The 18134-nt window shown below is 39.1% G+C and overlaps 1 protein-coding gene across 10 annotated transcripts in view; it reads right to left on the bottom strand.

Annotated features, from left to right (window-relative positions):
• The window catches only part of NTRK2 (neurotrophic receptor tyrosine kinase 2), a 414185-nt gene that overhangs the window by 359299 nt on the left and 36752 nt on the right, over nt 1–18134 (bottom strand). For all 10 annotated transcript variants that reach the window (XR_003512340.1, XM_027550142.1, XM_027550137.1 and 7 more), the window contains exons 4-7: nt 16474–16548; nt 16290–16361; nt 11783–11851; nt 8449–8603 (exon numbers count right to left, since the gene is read on the bottom strand). Coding sequence is in view for 9 of the 10 variants with exons in the window: in XM_027550142.1 (XP_027405943.1) it covers nt 8449–8603; nt 11783–11851; nt 16290–16361; nt 16474–16548 (371 nt within the window). In the remaining variant the exon portion in view is untranslated. The remainder of the gene's footprint in view (nt 1–8448; nt 8604–11782; nt 11852–16289; nt 16362–16473; nt 16549–18134) is intronic.

The following is an 18134-nucleotide window of genomic DNA, read 5'->3' as shown; positions in this document are numbered from 1 at the left end:
AGATGCTTGCTCCTTGGAAGAAAAGCTATGACCAACCTAGACAGCATATTAAAAAGCAGAGATATTACATTGCCGACAAAGGTCTATATAGTCAAAGCTATGGTTTTTCCAGTAGTCATGTATGGATGTGAAAGATAAACCATAAAGAAGGCTGAGCACCAAAGAATTGATGCTTTTGAACTGTAATGTTGAAGAAGACTCTTGAGAGTCCCTTGGACTGCAAGGAGATCAAACCAGTCAATCCTAAAGAAAACCAGTCCTGAATATTCATTGGAAGAACTGATGCTGAAGCTGGAGCTCCAATACTTTGGTCACCTGATGCAAAGAGCTGACTCATTAGAAAAGACCCTGATGCTGGGAAAGATTGAAGGCAGGAGGAGAAGGGGACGACAGAGGATGAGATGGTTGGATGGCATCACTAACTCGATGGACATAAGTTTGAGCAAGCTCCAGGAGTTGGTGATGGACAAGGAAGCCTGGTATACTGCAGTCCATGTGGTCACAAAGTGTCGGACATGACTGAGCGAGTGAACAACAATTCACTGTGGGGCCAGCATGTTCTATGGTAACTAGTTACTAGTAAAACAGATTGAGGGATTTGACCCAAAAGAAAACTGCCTTTTAAATACATTTGTTGCCTGCTCAGAACCAAGCATTTCATCCACTAGTAACACCTCCTAAAGACACTCTCTTCCAGAAATTTAGATCATAATTACAGTACAAAAAAATTAAAGTACAAAGTACACTGTTTTGTAAGAATTCCATCCAACCAGGGGAAAAGACTAAAAGGTTTGTACGGCAAAACTAATCACTAAAGATCAACCAAATGCATAGGAACTAAGTACAAGAATTTAGAATATATACTGTTATAAATAATGTCATTGAAAAACACTAAAAGAAGTAGTGGGAACACTTCTATGTGGAGTAATAAATCAGCACAGTCTGGAAAAAGAACCATTCTTCACTAGCACTTGTGTGATTTGGTTTCTGTCTTTAGAACTACTGCTCATAATACCCCCTTTTTTCTGATTAATGTGGAAATTTTACATGAATATGTTTTGTTGCCTTGTAATTAATAGTTTTCCTAAGGTTAAAAGGGACTTGGTGGAGAAACAGACCACAACATGTTTCACAGCATGAATAAATTTACAGTAATTCACGGCAGGAGGGGCTGTTAGAAAAATATTGTGAGACATTTCAACTGTGCTGTGAATGGGAATGGGAACTGTGCAGTTCAACTTCCCAGCCTTGCCTACTGAGCTCATTCAATCACTAAGGGCAGAGGAGAAAGAAGAAAGGATATTCTTTCAAAATGCGAAAATGACAAACATTTCAATGGGAACTGCAAAGTGCTAAAATATGAAACAATTTGGCTGGAAAAATATAAATGTTTAACTCATCTCTACTTAACTGACATATCTGGGACATTATATAAAATATCTAGTCCAATCTGATCATTAATATAATGCAGTTCATGCATTTATTAATTGATCAATTCAGAAAACATTAATCAAGTGACTCTTATGTTCAAAGGATACATCAGGCACCATGGAGGATGTGTTTTTGCTTATTAAGTGGAGCGAATTTGGGGACTTACCTGGTGGTCCAGTGGTTGAGAGTGTGCCTGCCAAGGCAGGGACACAGGTTCAATCCCTGGTCCGGGAACTAAGATCCTGCATTCTGCAGGGCAACTAAGCCCATTCACTGCTAAGCCAGAGTTCTAGGGCCCACGAACCACAACTAACGAAGTCCGAGCACCTAGAGCTTGTGCTTTGCAACAAGAGAAGCTACCACCATGAGAAGCCCATGAACTGCAACGTGGAGTAGCCCTCGCTGGCAACAACTACAGAAAAAGCCCTCATGCAGCAACAAGGACCCAGCACAACCAAAAATAAATTAATAAGTATTTTTAAAATGTAGAGAATTTGTTCATCATATAATGCTTACACAGTTCAGTTCAGTCCAGTCGCTCAGTCATGTCCGACTCTTTGCAACCCCATGAACCACAGCACGCCAGGCCTCCCTGTCCATCACCAACTCCCTGAGCTTGCCCAAATTCATGTCCATTGAGCCGGTGATGCCATCTAACCATCTCATCTTCTGTCATCCCCTTCGCCTCCTGCCCTCAATCTTTACTAGCATCAGGGTCTTTTCCAATGTGTCAGCTCTTCACATCAGGTGGCCAAAGTATTGGAGTTTCAGCTTCAACATCAGTCTTTCCAATGAACACCCAGGACTGATCTCCTTTAGGATGGACTAGTTGGATCTCTTTGCAGTCCAAAGGTCTCTCAAGAGTCTTCTCCAACACCACAGTTCAAAAGCATCAATTCTTCTGTGCTCAGCTTCCTTTATAGTCCAACTCTCACATCCATACAAGACTACTGGAAAAACCATAGCCTTGACTAGACAGACCTTTGTTGACAAAGCAATGTCTCTGGTTTTTTTTTTTTTTTTTTTTTTTTTTTGTGAGTTTGAATGTTTATTTCTTATTCAAAAACACATCCTGAGCAACACTAATACTTCACTCTTTAGAATTTGAAAACGTGTCTTTGCACAATCTGCTTTTCCCATCATGTCGGGCTTTTTTTTTTTTTTTTTAATTTTATTTTATTTTTAAACTTTACATAATTGTATTAGTTTTGCCAAATATCAAAATGAATCCACCACAGGTATACATGTGTTCCCCATCCTGAACCCTCCTTCCTCCTCCCTCCCCATACCATCCCTCTGGGTCGTCCCAGTGTACCAGCCCCAAGCATCCAGTATCGTGCATTGAACCTGGACTGGCATCTCGTTTCAGACCTATATATAGGAAACTATAAAACACTGGTGAAAGAAATCAAAGAGGACACTAATAGATGGAGAAATATACCATGTTCATGGATTGGAAGAATCAATATAGTGAAAATGAGTATACTACCCAAAGCAATTTATAGATTCAATGCAATCCCTATCAAGCTACCGACAGTATTCTTCACAGAGCTAGAACAAATAATTTCACAATTTGTATGGAAATACAAAAAACCTCGAATAGCCAAAGCGATCTTGAGAAAGAAAAATGGAACTGGAGGAATCAACCTACCTGACTTCAGGTTCTACTACAAAGCCACAGTTATCAAGACAGTATGGTACTGGCACAAAGACAGAAATATAGATCAATGGAACAAAATAGAAAGCCCAGAGATAAATCCACGCACATATGGACACCTTATCTTTGACAAAGGAGGCAAGAATATACAATGGATTAAAGACAATCTCTTTAACAAGTGGTGCTGGGAAATCTGGTCAACCACCTGTAAAAGAATGAAACTAGAACACTTTCTAACACCATATACAAAAATAAACTCAAAATGGATTAAAGATCTCAACGTAAGACCAGAAACTATAAAATTCCTAGAGGAGAACATAGGCAAGACACTCTCTGACATACATCACAGCAGGATCCTCTATGACCCACCTCCCAGAATATTGGAAATAAAAGCAAAAATAAACAAATGGGACCTAATTAAACTTAAAAGCTTCTGCACATCAAAGGAAACTATTAGCAAGGTGAAAAGACAGCCTTCAGAATGGGAGAAAATAATAGCAAATGAAGCAACTGACAAACAACTAATCTCAAAAATATACAAGCAACTCCTACAGCTCAACTCCAGAAAAATGTCTCTGTTTTTAAATATGCTGTCTAGGCTGGTCATAACTTTCCTTCCAAGGAGCAAGCGTCTTTTAATTTCATGGCTGCAATCACCATCTGCAATGATTTTGGAGCCCCCAAAAATAAAGTCAGCCACTGTTTCCACTGTTTCCCCATCTATTTGCCATGAAGTGATGGGACCGGCTGCCATGATCTTAGTTTTCTGAATATTGAGCTTTAAGCCAACTTTTTACTCTCCTCAATGCTTACATAACGCAATACTAAAAGGGGAAGTTTTTAAAGAAAGCCCACCTTACAAAGAAATTAAATCCCAATAGCTCTTTTTTATTGAAATTAAAGTATTACCAGTTGCAAACCAAATGCAATGGCCATAGTTACTAGCAAATTTTGGGGTTTACAGTGATGAAATACATAAGTCCATACTCCTGTGAGTTACTCTTAGAGTTAGCTAACAAGTTTCATTAAAAAAAAAAAAGTGGCAATAAGATAAACTCCATCCATTGTGTTTAATCTGTGACTTAAACACAATAGATATATAGATATGTTTTAAATGTTTGCTGAGGGTGAGACCTAAAAGAAAACCCAACTGACCATTAATCCATGTTTTAAATAAGACTTGAAGACTTGAGGATATTATCCAACATGGAATTTCAGAGACAGAATTTAAATCCAACAATCTAGAATAATCTGATGCTCAATCTAACTTCTCCTAAAGAACCAAAGTTGGGAAACTGTTGTGAGGAAAATTAATACGTGACTAAGCCCCAGACGTCAGTTTCTCCCTCTCATCTCAAATCTCTAGAAATTACATCAATTTTTTTTAATAAACAATCATATTGGAAAATAAGAAGCCATTGTATTGCTGTATAAGAACTATGAGAAACTGCTGAACAAAAGAAAGTAGGGAAATGAAATTAAAGAAAAACAGCACAGTTTGAAACAGACACGAGTATGTACTGCAACAAAACAGGGAGACTGCTGTGCTGACCTGAGACTGGAGGTGGACTGCAGGGCACAGTGGGGCCTCCCCTCCACCAAGCCACGGGGTTATTGGTTAAGAAAACAAGAAGAAGTGACAAGAGGAATAAGCTTTCCTCATCCCACCCTGGCCCTCCCACCTCAGGCACAGCATCCAACAATTGCTGCAGCTGCCCCCAGGTAGAAGCAATGACTACGGGAAGTTTACAAGAGAAAATCAGTCATGCTAGGTACTGAGGATACCCTAGAGATAAGATGAAACACTATATGGAAAAGGGTGTTTCAATCATTAAAAAAAAAAAAAAAAAGCATCACTAGAGATTTCAGAAATTAAAAATTGATTGGCAGAAGGAAAAATTCAGTAGCTGGAGAAATAGCTGAAGGGCAAAGTAGTGAGTAAACAGGCCCCCATTATGCAGCACAAAAGAACCAGCAGATGGAAAGTATTATAGAAAGAGTGAGAGGTATGGAGAGAGAAGCCAGAAGTGTAAATAACCATCTAAATAAATTATAAAATTCTTCCAGGACTGAAGATGTGAATACTCACACTGAAAAAGTACACTGAATGTCAAACAAAATAAAATTTTAAATACACACACACATGCCTAGTTACACTGTAGTCACATTTAAGAATAACATGGATAAGGAGAAAATCCTAGAAAATTCTAGAGAAAAAAGAAAAGCATGGGCTACCTATCAAGAAAGAAGCATCAGGCTGGCCTTGGGCTTCTCATCAGCAATACTGAACACAGGGAAAACGTGGTGATATCTGCAAAAATCTGAGGAAGTTATCTTGAGTCTAGAATTTTACACTCAGTCAATTCCAATGAGAAGAAAAAATACAGGCTGATTTTCCATTGGGCAAGAACACGAAGATTTTTTTTTTTAATTTATCTGAAAGAAATATTAGAAGATACACTCCAGCAAAAAGAAAAACCACTCCAAGAGGAAGTAGTGGAACAAAATTACAGGACATACAAAGAAATAGTAAATCCTCAAAAACATCAAGTAACAATCTAAAAATAAAATCTCACATAATAACAATCTGAGAGAAGGGAGGTGAAAGTACAGGGAAGTAAAAGCATCTTTTCTCATCTTGTTGGGTATTCTTTCTGGATACTTACAGAAAATATGTTTAAGTATGTGTGATAAATATTTTGGCCTTATATAATTTATAGAGGAACAATTTATAACTTTCAAACAATTAGGAAAAATAAAACAATGACCAGTATCAGTGGAAGGAAAAGGAATAATCTTATAGAAAAATAGGCAAGATATAAGTAGGCAATTCAATGAAGAATAATTGCAATGTCCAAAAAACAGAAGATACTCAATAGCGATCAGGAAAATGCAAACTAAAAAGTAATGACATACCATTTTTTTAGAGATACAAAAAATAAGAAGCTTGCTATAAGGTACACTTTGCTAGGGTGGCTATAAATTGGTAATCACTTTTCAATGTACAAACCATATTAACCAAAAATTCTGTTTCCTACTATGTACTCTAAAAAGCCTTTGCATCTGTATGTATGTAGAAAGATTATGTATGAGGATACTTGTTGAAATAATTTTGTAATAAAATGGGAAATGCCCATCAATATGGAAAATTTAACATAATCAAGATATATTCTACCATGAACAGCAGACGAGGATTTAAAAGATATGATAGATCTATGATTACTGATCTGAATGATCACAAACAAGCATAAGACAAGTTTAATATGCAAATGTAGGAAATTATTTTTGCAAAAATTTGTATTAATAGTATTTGTGCAATTATAAGAAAAAAACCTTTGGAAAGAAAGTAAAAATCAGCAGAGAAAGAACATAACAGCTTAAGAACACATACAAAAAAGTCTGTCAGTTCCTCTTTTCTAATGTTGCTTTATGAAAAGCATTGTTGACACTGAAATTAATTTTGAATATGACCATAAAAGTAATCATTCAGTCCTAATCAATCAACCAAACACATGCCCTCTAGCAGTGGATTCAAGGCCTCACTCTTGTATACAGAGTTCATTGACTAATTTGTAGGAAACAAATTCAAAAATATTAAAAATTGACAAATTGGTCACGAAACATTAGAACCAGTTCACTCCTATCCCTCCCCTACCCCAATCACAATGGTCTATCAACAACACATTAGGTGGGTGTATTATAGGAATGTTCTCAAGACAATATGGTCAAAAGTTAAAAAAAAAAAAAAGAATTGGTTTCAGGCAAGGGCAAAGCAGACGTCTATTAAGAGCCTTTTGTGAAATCAGAGCAGGAGTCAGATGCTTTCTCTTTCCCCTCTCGGTGGTTGCTGAAAGTGTGGCCACAATAGCCGTGGGGACTTGGGAGCCAGCCAAGTGGCCAGGTGACTCAACATTCAATTTCTTGCCCCTCTAGGCGATTTCTCTCAGTGGTACAAATTTATACCAGAATAGAGAACAGTTATCAGGAAAAGATAGATATTAAAAGCTTTTTTTTAAAGTACTGGCTAATAAAGAAAGCTGAGAGAAGTTGACAAGGGACAAAGCTTTATTCCCCATTGTGAAATCAAAGGGTCCTCGTTACAACACAAATCTGGGGAAAGGGTAACTGCTGTCTTCTAAGACTCCTCGGGGGAAGAAACAAATGCTTATCATTCCTTTATTACGTTCTCATTAAAAATGAGCAGCAGCTATATTTTCCTTAAATAAAAATTGACTCCAAACAATAGACTCCTCTGAAAATGAAGACTTGAAAGTTTATGGTTAATACACAGATTCCCCTTAGACAAGAACCAGGTGCTACATGACAGTCTGCTGTGTCACCAGCCACTGGGCCAGAAGATCACATTTAATTGTGAACTGATTAACTGGTTGACTGATTAAAATTTCAACAGAGGAATAATATGCATATGTGGGTACTGCAGAGATATGTCCTTAGAGCCCTCGGCAGTAAAATCCTAACCAGAACCCTTGGATTTTCCTTTCTTGTAAACACACTGGCACTCACAGAGCTATTTTATGATATGGTGCCCTTCTAAATTCTGGAAGTACAAATGCTGGGGAGAGAAATGGGGGACAAGACTAAAGGAGACTGTAAATCCAGACATGGGAGAAAGCATGTTTAAGGGCACGTTTGTGGCACCCCACCAAGAGACACTGACATCTGGGACCAAGACAAGTTTAAGGAATGTTCTATATTGAATTGTATGTTCTCATGCTGCCAGGACACATTATCCCCTGAGATCCTTCCTCTACATCAGTAGTACCCAACACTTTTGGTACCGGGGATCACTCTCATGGAAGACAATTTTTCCACAGAGTGAGGTTGTGGGGAGGGGGGTTCTGGCAGTAATGCCAGAGTGATGGGGAGCAATGGGGAGCAGCAGATGGAGCACTGACCACTCACCCACTGCCCACCTCCTGCTGTGCAGTCTGGTTTCTAATTGTGCAGTCCACAGTCCCAAGGGTTGGGGACCCCTGCTCTACATAGCCTGGGTGCCAACCAAATATATATGGCTAGTGAAGTACCACACTCTCAGCAGATACTTTTTGGATGGATGGATGGATGGATGCACAGAAAAATGAACAAAGAAACAAAGGAATAAACAGTGTACACTTTTTCTGCATGCTTAAAATCATACACTGATCATTAATATTCTACTTGCAAAGAATGCTCAGCAAAGCTGCTCTCAGCTACTGTACACAAACGTGGTCCAACCCAGTAGAGACATCCACAGCATATATACAAAATCTGGGTAATGGTAACCTTCACAGTCTCTCTATCCACAATGGCAATTAGATAATTAATAGCAAATAGAACTCATTGATTTAAAGGTATATTACCACAATGGGGTATCTGCAGGTTTGCCAGTGAAATATTCTTGCTGTTTTCATCCAGACAGTACAAATCCTGAGTTTCTGGACTAGGTTTAGTCTCTTGAAGAGTCTTGATCCACATAACGTCACAGGAGCATGTAAATGGGTTGCCCACCAGGATTCTACATGGAACAAAAATGAAATTCAATCAGCCTTCTCTTTCTCAGTTTTAGCTATAAAAGTGTCTAACAAAGCACTAATAACATTATGAATTCCTTCCATCTGGCAATCTGTGGAAGACACACCCATCTTTATAGTATAACTACTTATTATTCAATCATTAATTGAACACTGATCTTCTGCTATGTGTAAACACCTCCATAGAGGCTAAAGGATGCAAAGTGATATAAGACCTTTCAGACCCATAGGGAAACAAGATAGGAATAGAAATAACCATAATGTAGTACAGAAAACAATGTCTCATAAGATGGAGAAAAATAAGATGCCATGACAAATTTATCAGAGTTATTACACTGTTTTGAAGATCTTAAGGGAAGAAGCCAACGTTAAGTTTTCAGGAACATCAACATATTGACTTTTAACCAGGTTAGAGATTCAAGTGTTACCACTTAATAAGTTCAAACTTCAGTGGAGGACAGAGCAATTTTATCTGATCTAAAAATGAGATTATGAATACAAGACAAAAGTGTGAGTGCTGGGAGGGTATACTCCTGGCTTTCCAAATGACATGATCACAGTCCAGTTTGACTGGTGCAAGAAAGTCAAATTGGAGTGAATGTGACTGATGGAACCTGGAAGGAAGCTCTCGGACATCTTTCTCTCTCTCTCTCTCTCTGTCTTTCTCTTTCTATCTTTCTCTCTCTCACACACATACACACACACACAGAAAAACACACAGACACATACACACGCACGTGCACCCATCCCAACCTCAGGTTTTCTGAGAGCAAGGGCAACTGAGCTACAGGCTGAGCTACTTAGCCCCTGTCAGAGGGTGTCCACAGAGAAAGCCACCATTCAGACATGCTGCCTCGGACTCCTGTGGCCTGTGATTGGTAAAGGAGGAAGTAGTCAAGAGGAAAATAAAAACCACAAGAAAAAAATCTTTAAATGCTTTTTTATAATACTCAGTGGCCTATTTAAGATGACTTCCATTTATGGAAATGAGCCTTTAAATGAGGCCATTTAAAATCATTATGTAGACTCTGCCTGGCATTAACCACAATACTTGAGATTTCCTTGAGGACAGGACCTGGGCTTTGCAACATCATTTACTCCTGTGGTTTTCTGGTTGGATTCTAAGAATCTCAGGGAATCCCTGGAGACTTTTCCAGGAGTTTCTTTGGGGAAAATGTGGTCAAGGCATATTAATTTAATTTGTGTTGGCTTGACAGCCTCCAAATATCCCTCCAACACCAAAATAAGAATTGACACTACTGGGTATGGAATATGCCTTTGAATCCACAATGTTTAAACTCCAACTAAGTTGTTTCCTGGTGTTTTGAATCCATGAAAAACTAAGAAGGAATAAAGAAGCAAAGGGATCTTCAATTATAAATACACCAGTGTTCATCCGACCACACAGCACAGGCAGACAGCTGGCTTCTTCCTCTCACACACTGAGCAGACTTCTTTTGCAGTGATGGTTAGAGCAGGTTAGACTTAATCTGTTTAGGCTTCTACCTCTTCCACTGGATAGCAGAGTCCTGGAATGCACAAACCTTTCTCCTTACATCCCCATGGCCTAATGTCATGTTAGTTTGATTTGTAACAGGCACACAGTTAACATTTGTTGAGTGACTTGATCAAATATGCTACAGGGAGAATATTGAGACATGTGAAAATGAAACCAGAATCCAATTTTTAACCCATCACAAAAAGTCTGTGCAGTGATGCTCAAAATTTTTATACTAAGTAGCTTACTCTACTTCACATGTCTTCCTTAAGCTTTGTATGCCCAGCCCTAAGTTAGAACCTAACTCAAATGGCTCAGATATAAAGAATCCACCTGCAATGCAGGAGTCCCAAGATAAATCCTTCGGTTGGGAAGATCCCCTGGAAAAGGAAACGGCAACCCACTAAAGTATTCTTGCTTGGAGAATTCCAGAGACAGAGGAGCCTGGTGAACTACAGTCCATGGGGTCGTAAAGAGCTGGACACGACTGAGCACGCATGCATAGGCTTCATTGCTAAAATAGGCCAACAGAAGCCTCAGTTAATCCTCAACTAAACTCTTGGTGGGTTAGAAAACCAGTGTTGCCACCTTCTGGATTATGTTTATTCCAAAAGAGTTGCCACCATGTAACTCTCTTTATTACCTAACTCATTAACTTGGCATTGCTCTACTAGTGGCATCTTCTAATCTGCACAATTTCTTTGTGAATTAGAGGTGGACCCTACATCCCAGGCCACATATAGGTTAAGAAAAAGGTATTGCCTAGTACTCAAAGACCTGGTCCACCTTTGCTCATTTCTGACACACACATCCTGGGCTTTAGGGTTCTTTGCGTAGGAATGTCAACAGTTTATATTTGCTTCACAGTGACAGCACAAGAATTAAGAGGACTTCTCTGGTGGTCCAGTGGCTAAGACTCTGAGCTCCCAATGCCCGGGTTCAACCCCTCATCAAGCAACTACATCCCACATGCCGGAACTAAAAGATCCCAACTGAAAGAACTGGCAAAGCCAAATAAACAAATGAATAAGAATTCAGCACACTTGGAAATGCTGGCTATCAAAGATCAATAAATTTCTTTGTTTTTCCTATCGTTTTACAACAAAAGGGATTTAGGCATGAGGATAAATCCTGAATGCAGTGACCGACCCTGTAGGAAATCTCACAAAGATAGGTGGGTAGGGAGAGGGTTGTCTCTACTCCAGTGTTCATTAAGGGCCAGTGGGCACCGTCATTTGGAGCATAAACCAACAGTGCGTGCTGGCTTTGCCCACTGGTATTAATATTTCCTCCTTGAATGCATTTGCTCTCCATTAGGCCCTGGACAGAACAAAAACCAAACCAATGCTATGAGATGTGTAGCCATACTTTTCACACAAAACCCTTATCTTTTCCTCTCCTTTAGAAAACAAGTCCTTTATGTAAAAACATTTAAACTCATCATAAATGATACATTACTATTGAGATTTCTATTTTTTTTACTGCTGAATCATACTCTAGTGAAGGAATAAAAAAAAGTAGCCCACAATTAAGAAATCGTTTTTCAACTCATTTTCAAATTTTGATATAAAAATAGATTTGCAGCATCGCTTATTTTTAAAAATACTTAATTACACTTCCCTTTGAAATTATTTTCCGCAAATGCCATACAAAATTATTACTTACAGCTCAGACAAGTCAAGGTGACGAAAATGTTTCCTAGACAAAATCGTCAGTTTATTTCGGGTAAAATTGCTGAAAGGAATCAAAAACATTAAATGTGAATTACAAGTGTACATTTCCGGAATAAAGTATTTAGAATTTTTTTTCAAAACATAATTTTATTTGATCATGGTTCCTGCCTCACTTAGATCCAGTAATCTTTTTCTTTCACCTTGAGATATCTTAGTTTTTCCTGCCTCTGCTATAATTCTTGCTTGAAAGTGGGGTTGGGGTGGGGGGTTTATAATTTTCATAATGTCTATTTTAAATCTCTTTTTTACCCAAAAGTTTCTTTTCCATATTCTGAGCCAAGTTATATACCTCCTAGAGATATTTGACTTTCTGAACAATTAATAGGAGGATTAAACTAAATTAAATTTAAAGCAAAACTCACTAGACGAAAAGATACTTCAAAAATAAAGAGCATCATGAATATTCTGAAATATTAACATGACACACAAAATTTTGAATGTTAACTGACTTTAATACATCCTAATCGAAAAGATAATACCTATTGATTAACTCCATGTGCTTGCTTCTAAATGACTTCCAAATAACCAAACAAAATTCACAATGAGAACAATAAAAACAAAATACCAGATAAACAAATAATATCTCAGATTTTGTCCAGAACAAATAGTCTAGCAACATATCATTTGAAGATTTGGACCATCCAGACAATGAAAATATGTGCTATTTGCGACTGAAAAATACTAACGAATTTACTGACATGTTTCAAATATATATATTAATAGTTTCATTTAATGAAACAGGAGTTTTAGTTTCCAGTGTTCCATGCCATGAGACCTTGAGCTGGGGAGTTCAAAGCGTTAATACTGCCAGCTGACTCCTGTGAATTTGTTTACTGGTCGAATTTATTTTAAAAGGGTGCAATGCTTGGGCCTCTAGACATGTGTTTAAATAAGTAACATGAATGTAAAACAAATATTAGCTTTTACAAAACAGCTGAGCCTTCAACAGTTTGCGATGAGCCTTTCAGTGTATGATTCCAGTTTAGCAAAGTGAGCACTGGGCTGAGAGTCAGGTAAATATGGGGGAGCTAAGAGGAGAGCAATCTTGGCCACACTGAGGCTAGTGTGTTGTATCCATCCCACAAAATCATGCGTCAGGGTCTCCTGGTATGTCTGGCCAGTTTCCTCCAGAGAGAAGTTAAGGACCAGGAGGAGCTAATATATGAACTAACACTAGTCAGTGGATGGATAAAGAAAATGCCACTTTGGCAGCTCATAATTCGAGAAGGCACATGGGCACTTCCAGCTTAATTCTGTATTGAGACTTCCTCTCATTCAAACTTCACTCACACCAAGATGCCCTCTTTCTTCTATGCTGGCATCTTTTCTCTTCACACTGAGTGTAAAGTGCTCACCCACATGAAAAAATAATCCAGAGGAAAGTTGTAAAATGTGCCCACATAAATCTTTTCTTTTGGAACGTGAATTACAAATGGGTTTCACTAGAGTATAATACATTGACAAGTTACTCTGTGTGTCTTCTCCACAGCCTGTGAGGCACACATGTTCCACAGCCTGTGAGGCACACATGTTTTCATCTTCATCACAAATCCCCATTATTCTGAAGGAAAAAAAAAAAAAAAAAAACCCTTATTTTCCTCCCAAGAAGAATGAGGAATGAGGACGCAAAGAAAGAGGACATACTCATTGTCACAGTTCCAGGTCAGCTAGCAAGCCAGCACAGGGGCAGCTGCCCTGTCGAGCTGCTAGCAGCACAGCCCAGAGCCGGGAACAAGATGAGTTTTATGAACCATACTTATTATTGGGGCCAAAAGCCAAAAGGGAGGAGGAGAGGAGGAAAAAAAATCAACAATCCTCTTACTGTTTGATTATAGAACTTGTGCAAAGGAGCTAATTAGCACCTCTGCAAAGCCCCTGGAAAACACAAATACTGGTTTTTCTCACAGTTTCTGAATTCTCGGGGACTGGGCAGGAATTAAAGGCACCTAGAAATAAACTCAGGGATCAGTCCTAGGGGGCTCCGGACAGTCAGCGTGGGCTACTAAATAAGCACAGTGTAGGAGAGGAATGATGAAATTAACAGACAGGATCCAGTCTGAATGTCCCTAAAGCCCAAAGTGAAACAGATGCTCCTATGAATATTTTTATTTTGTTGGGAAAACTCAGAGAGATAATCAGTATATCCCAGGGGTAGAGAGAAATAGCCTTTCATACACAGATCTTTATCAGCTCCCGTACAGTCATGGTGCTGGGAGTCAACTAAGGATGCTGCTCAGGAAATCAAGGAGAACACACCAGCACCCCGAGTTCTCAGTCATAGGAAGAGGTTGAGACCCAGACTCAACCCTTCCTCCCCGCCACTTCCTAAAGCCAACTGCTGAAATGAATTAGAAGCCTCTTTTGTCATGTGACTATCTGAAGCTTACTGACACTCTGACTTCTGTCTGAATATCAGCCTGACTTCATGCTGTCTTACCATTTGACAATCACCACAAATATCAGTAATGTTTGTAGTTTGATCAATAATTAGACTTCCCAACTGTTGGCTGTTAAAAAACTAGATTATGTCCATCTCCTTGGTTTCCTATTTTCAAATGACGCCTCTTTGGGAGACTTGGACAAATAATTGACTTTAGATAAGTATGTATGGCCCAGAGAATGCCTTTAAAGTCATCCTACCATATATCAGCCTAAAAAAAAATTACAAAAGGTGGCTTTCATTTTCATATAAATATCTTAGAACAAGGAAAGTAGGGAAAATAGAAGAGGCACAGTAGAGTCATAAATAAGTCTATTTGTAAAACCATAATTAACCATGTCCATGGGATTTTCCAGGCAAGAGTACTGGAGTGGGTTGCCATTTCCTTCTCCAGAATAATTAACCATAGCCCACTCTTTAGATCATAACGTCAGGGGAAGTGATGTAGTAAAATAGCCAGTAAAATGCAGTCATTGAGTAATTCAGGTCTATAGTCAGCAGTAATGAAAATACCAGTACATAACCACCAAGGTCATTCATTACACTTAAGTGACTGCATTAGAGCATTTCACCTTTTTCTTGTGTTCAACTTCTTCTCTCTTGTTTATGTTATCAAGGCCTACATAAAGACATCAAAATTTGTGCAGGCAAACCAACTACAGAGATGCTGCCAAAAAGCCTCTAAATGAAATGTGTTAATAAAGTTTCTTGGAGTTTTATCACCTTTCTCCAAAAGTTTTGCATTTAAATTCTACAGACTTTATTTTCAAATTGACTTCATCATTAATGCCACCTACGAAATATGAAGGCATTGTACTAGCTTGATGAAATTAAGGTTTTTCATAAGATCAACAAATCACCATGGAGTATCCAGGCAATCTACTCAAAGAGAATGATTTCTTTTATAGACTGGCCTGAGCAACAGTCAGGGAACTGTTCTACCCAAGACAAAGAAAGAGGACAAATGTTACAAGGGATGATTCTCTCATTATATGCAAAACACATTTTATTTTCTGTATTCTTACTAAAAGAACATAGCCATGATGAGCCCTGCATCAAAATTCTGCCACTTTCTATCTGGAGACCTGATTTTATTAATACGTTTATGAAATGGGACTCAGAAAGATCCTTCCTACCAACTGTTAGAAAAATCAAGTGAGATCAAGCAGTTAAGAATTCTGCAGGTAAACTATAGACTATGAAATATATAAGGTGTTGTTGCAGAGAACCTGCAAAGCACAAGAGCAACAGTCTTCCCACAGAAATTCCTACTGAAAACTTGGGGTGTGGGGGGTGACAATCAGAGCTTAAGGGTGGGTAATCCTCTGCTTCATGAAGAAACATCTTAGGACGGCCACACCTTATTGACTAAGTGCCATCGTCTAAGAGGATTTAACAGTAAACAACCTGAGTGATCCCACTGTCTTATTTCCATTTGACGTCAGTTGATATCACCCTGACTTCAGTGGAAGCCTTTGCTATTGTTACAATCGTCTGAACCTCTGGCATGTTTCATGATTGATTTTTCTCCACTTTTATCAATCACAGCAGATAGCTTTTGGAAAATGAAGGTTCAAAAGAGGACCTACTGTAGGAGAAAGTGCATGAGCAGTTTTTAGTTCCCTGTGAAGGCCAAGGCCAAGTCAGTTTCTTTCAATTCCACTAGTTTGATGTCTTCCAGGGAACATGTCATGAGTCCAAGGAAAAGAATCGAGAACGCTGTACAGGACATAGTTTTCACATCAGACTCCTTTCTGTTGGTCTATTGCTCCGTCCAAGATGGAAATGGCCCAGAAATTCATGAAAGGGAATAAGTAGGCTGTTCTAAGTACCCCTCTGAAGCTATTCAGAAATCAAAGCTAATGTTTCTAAGCTATTGTTGAAGCTATACTAACTTTTAAAAAGGAGATTTCTAGCTGGGAAAGGAGGAAAATAAACAGAGGAGGAAAACACTGAATAAATTGGGTCCTGGGAAGCAAAAGAATCAAGCTTTACTTACATGTGCTGTAAGTTGCTGTTTTTTAGGAATGCTTTATGAGCCACAGATTTTAATCCAGAATCCACAATGGTCCTAAGAAAGTACACAATGGCGTGAATGTTAGAACTAATGAACACCCGTCCCTCTGACTATTACAGAGCATAAAAAAGTTCTGATATAAGGTATGCAAGTTCTGAGTACTCACAGGTTTTTCAGTCCCACGTAAGCTTCAAGATCATCTTCGTTGATGATTTCTAATCTTTTCTGATTTGCAATGTAACTGCAAAAAAAGAGAAAAGAAAAACAGAGTGCAAACTCAAGACTCAATGCAGGAAATCCATAAAAATTAGGCAACTTCCATCCAACCTCACCAGACTGCTCAAGGTGATCCCTCCCCACCCACCTGGCCGCACTATTTATTTTAAATACAGCAAGGGGAGGAACACTGAGTGTGATCAAGGAGAAACCATGGTTGAGCAGGTTTCATATTCAATGACAGGACCATCGGGTTTCTTATTAAATTTTTATCACTCTTTCAACTAACAAGTTCAGTTTGCCTCTCCACTCAAGGTATCCCCTGGATACAGAGGTGAAAATAACTTATAAATGCATCCACTACCTCTCAAAAGCGTTTCAATCTGTGACAGCCACAGGGATGCTGGCACCACCACACACAGGACAAGTCACATCTGTGCTCACCTTCCAAGAGTAGCAGTCCCTCCTTCTTTTTACCTCCAGAAACACTGAAGCAGATTCCCCTCCCCCTTTCTCTCCTTTCATCCCTTCCTCCAAACCCTCTCTTCTCCTGGCCCAGGATCCACTCTTTCTGCTTTTGTCAGTAATGAAACGAAATTTTCCTTTCAGGAGCCACATTTCACGAACCCCACATTGCCCTCGTGTACTCTCTGTAGAGGGGCTTTCCACATGATGCTAGTGGTAAAGAGCCTGCCTGCCAAAGCAGGAGACTTAAGAGATGTGGTTTCATTCCCTGAGTTGGGAAGATTCCCCTGGAGGAGGGCACGGCAACCCACTCCAGTATTCTTGCCTGGAGAGTCCCATGGACAAAGGAGCCTGGTGGGTTACAGTCCATAGGGTCACAAAGAGTCAGACACGACTGAAGCAACTTAGCACATATGCATGCAGGCACACGCTCACTCTCTGTAGAAACCTCTTCCCCATCTGCCAGTCCTTCACATACAGGAGTAGACAGGTAATGCTGGTTGCACAGAGAGCCCATCCCCCTGGCTATGACTGGCTTAGAAATGTGCTGTAACCTTGACTGGACTAATGAGAAGCTTCCCTAAAATCAAAAGATGAATGCTTTGACAATGCCTTTTTCTTTCTCTGGGATCTTAGCTGAAAGATTACACAGGCTTGGGGATTCCATGAGAAATATTTCTACCACAGGGAAAGGTAATGTTCAAGAATGAAGTCAGCACACAGGAGGAAAGACAGCTAAGAGATAAAAAGAGAGACAGAACTCTGAAAATGCCACTTAAAGCATTTGGATCCACTTGTCTCTGAGGTTAGTTTTCATAAAGAAAGTTTGATCTGAAATTTCTGTCACTTGCAACCAGTAAAGTCACCGGTAATATAAACACAAAGCTATCAAACCTATTACCATGGAATTACCCTGTGCTGAAGTTATCTGAGCATCTGTCTATTCACTTTTCTTAGATCATGACCTCTTTTTGAAGATAGGTGGATCCTGTTTTGTAATTCTTAACATGCACCATGGGGCTTCCCTTTTAGATCAGTTGGTAAAGAATCTACCTGCAATGCAGGAGACCCAGGTTCAATTCCTGGGTTGGGAAGATCCCCTGGAGAAGGAAATGGCAACCCACTCCAGTATTCTTGCCTGGAGAA

Source organism: Bos indicus x Bos taurus, chromosome 8 (assembly GCF_003369695.1).
Source record: "Bos indicus x Bos taurus breed Angus x Brahman F1 hybrid chromosome 8, Bos_hybrid_MaternalHap_v2.0, whole genome shotgun sequence".
Classification (NCBI taxonomy): Eukaryota; Metazoa; Chordata; class Mammalia; order Artiodactyla; family Bovidae; genus Bos; species Bos indicus x Bos taurus.
Note: the sequence above shows the minus strand (reverse complement) of the source record. Positions and strands in the feature narration are given on the sequence as shown.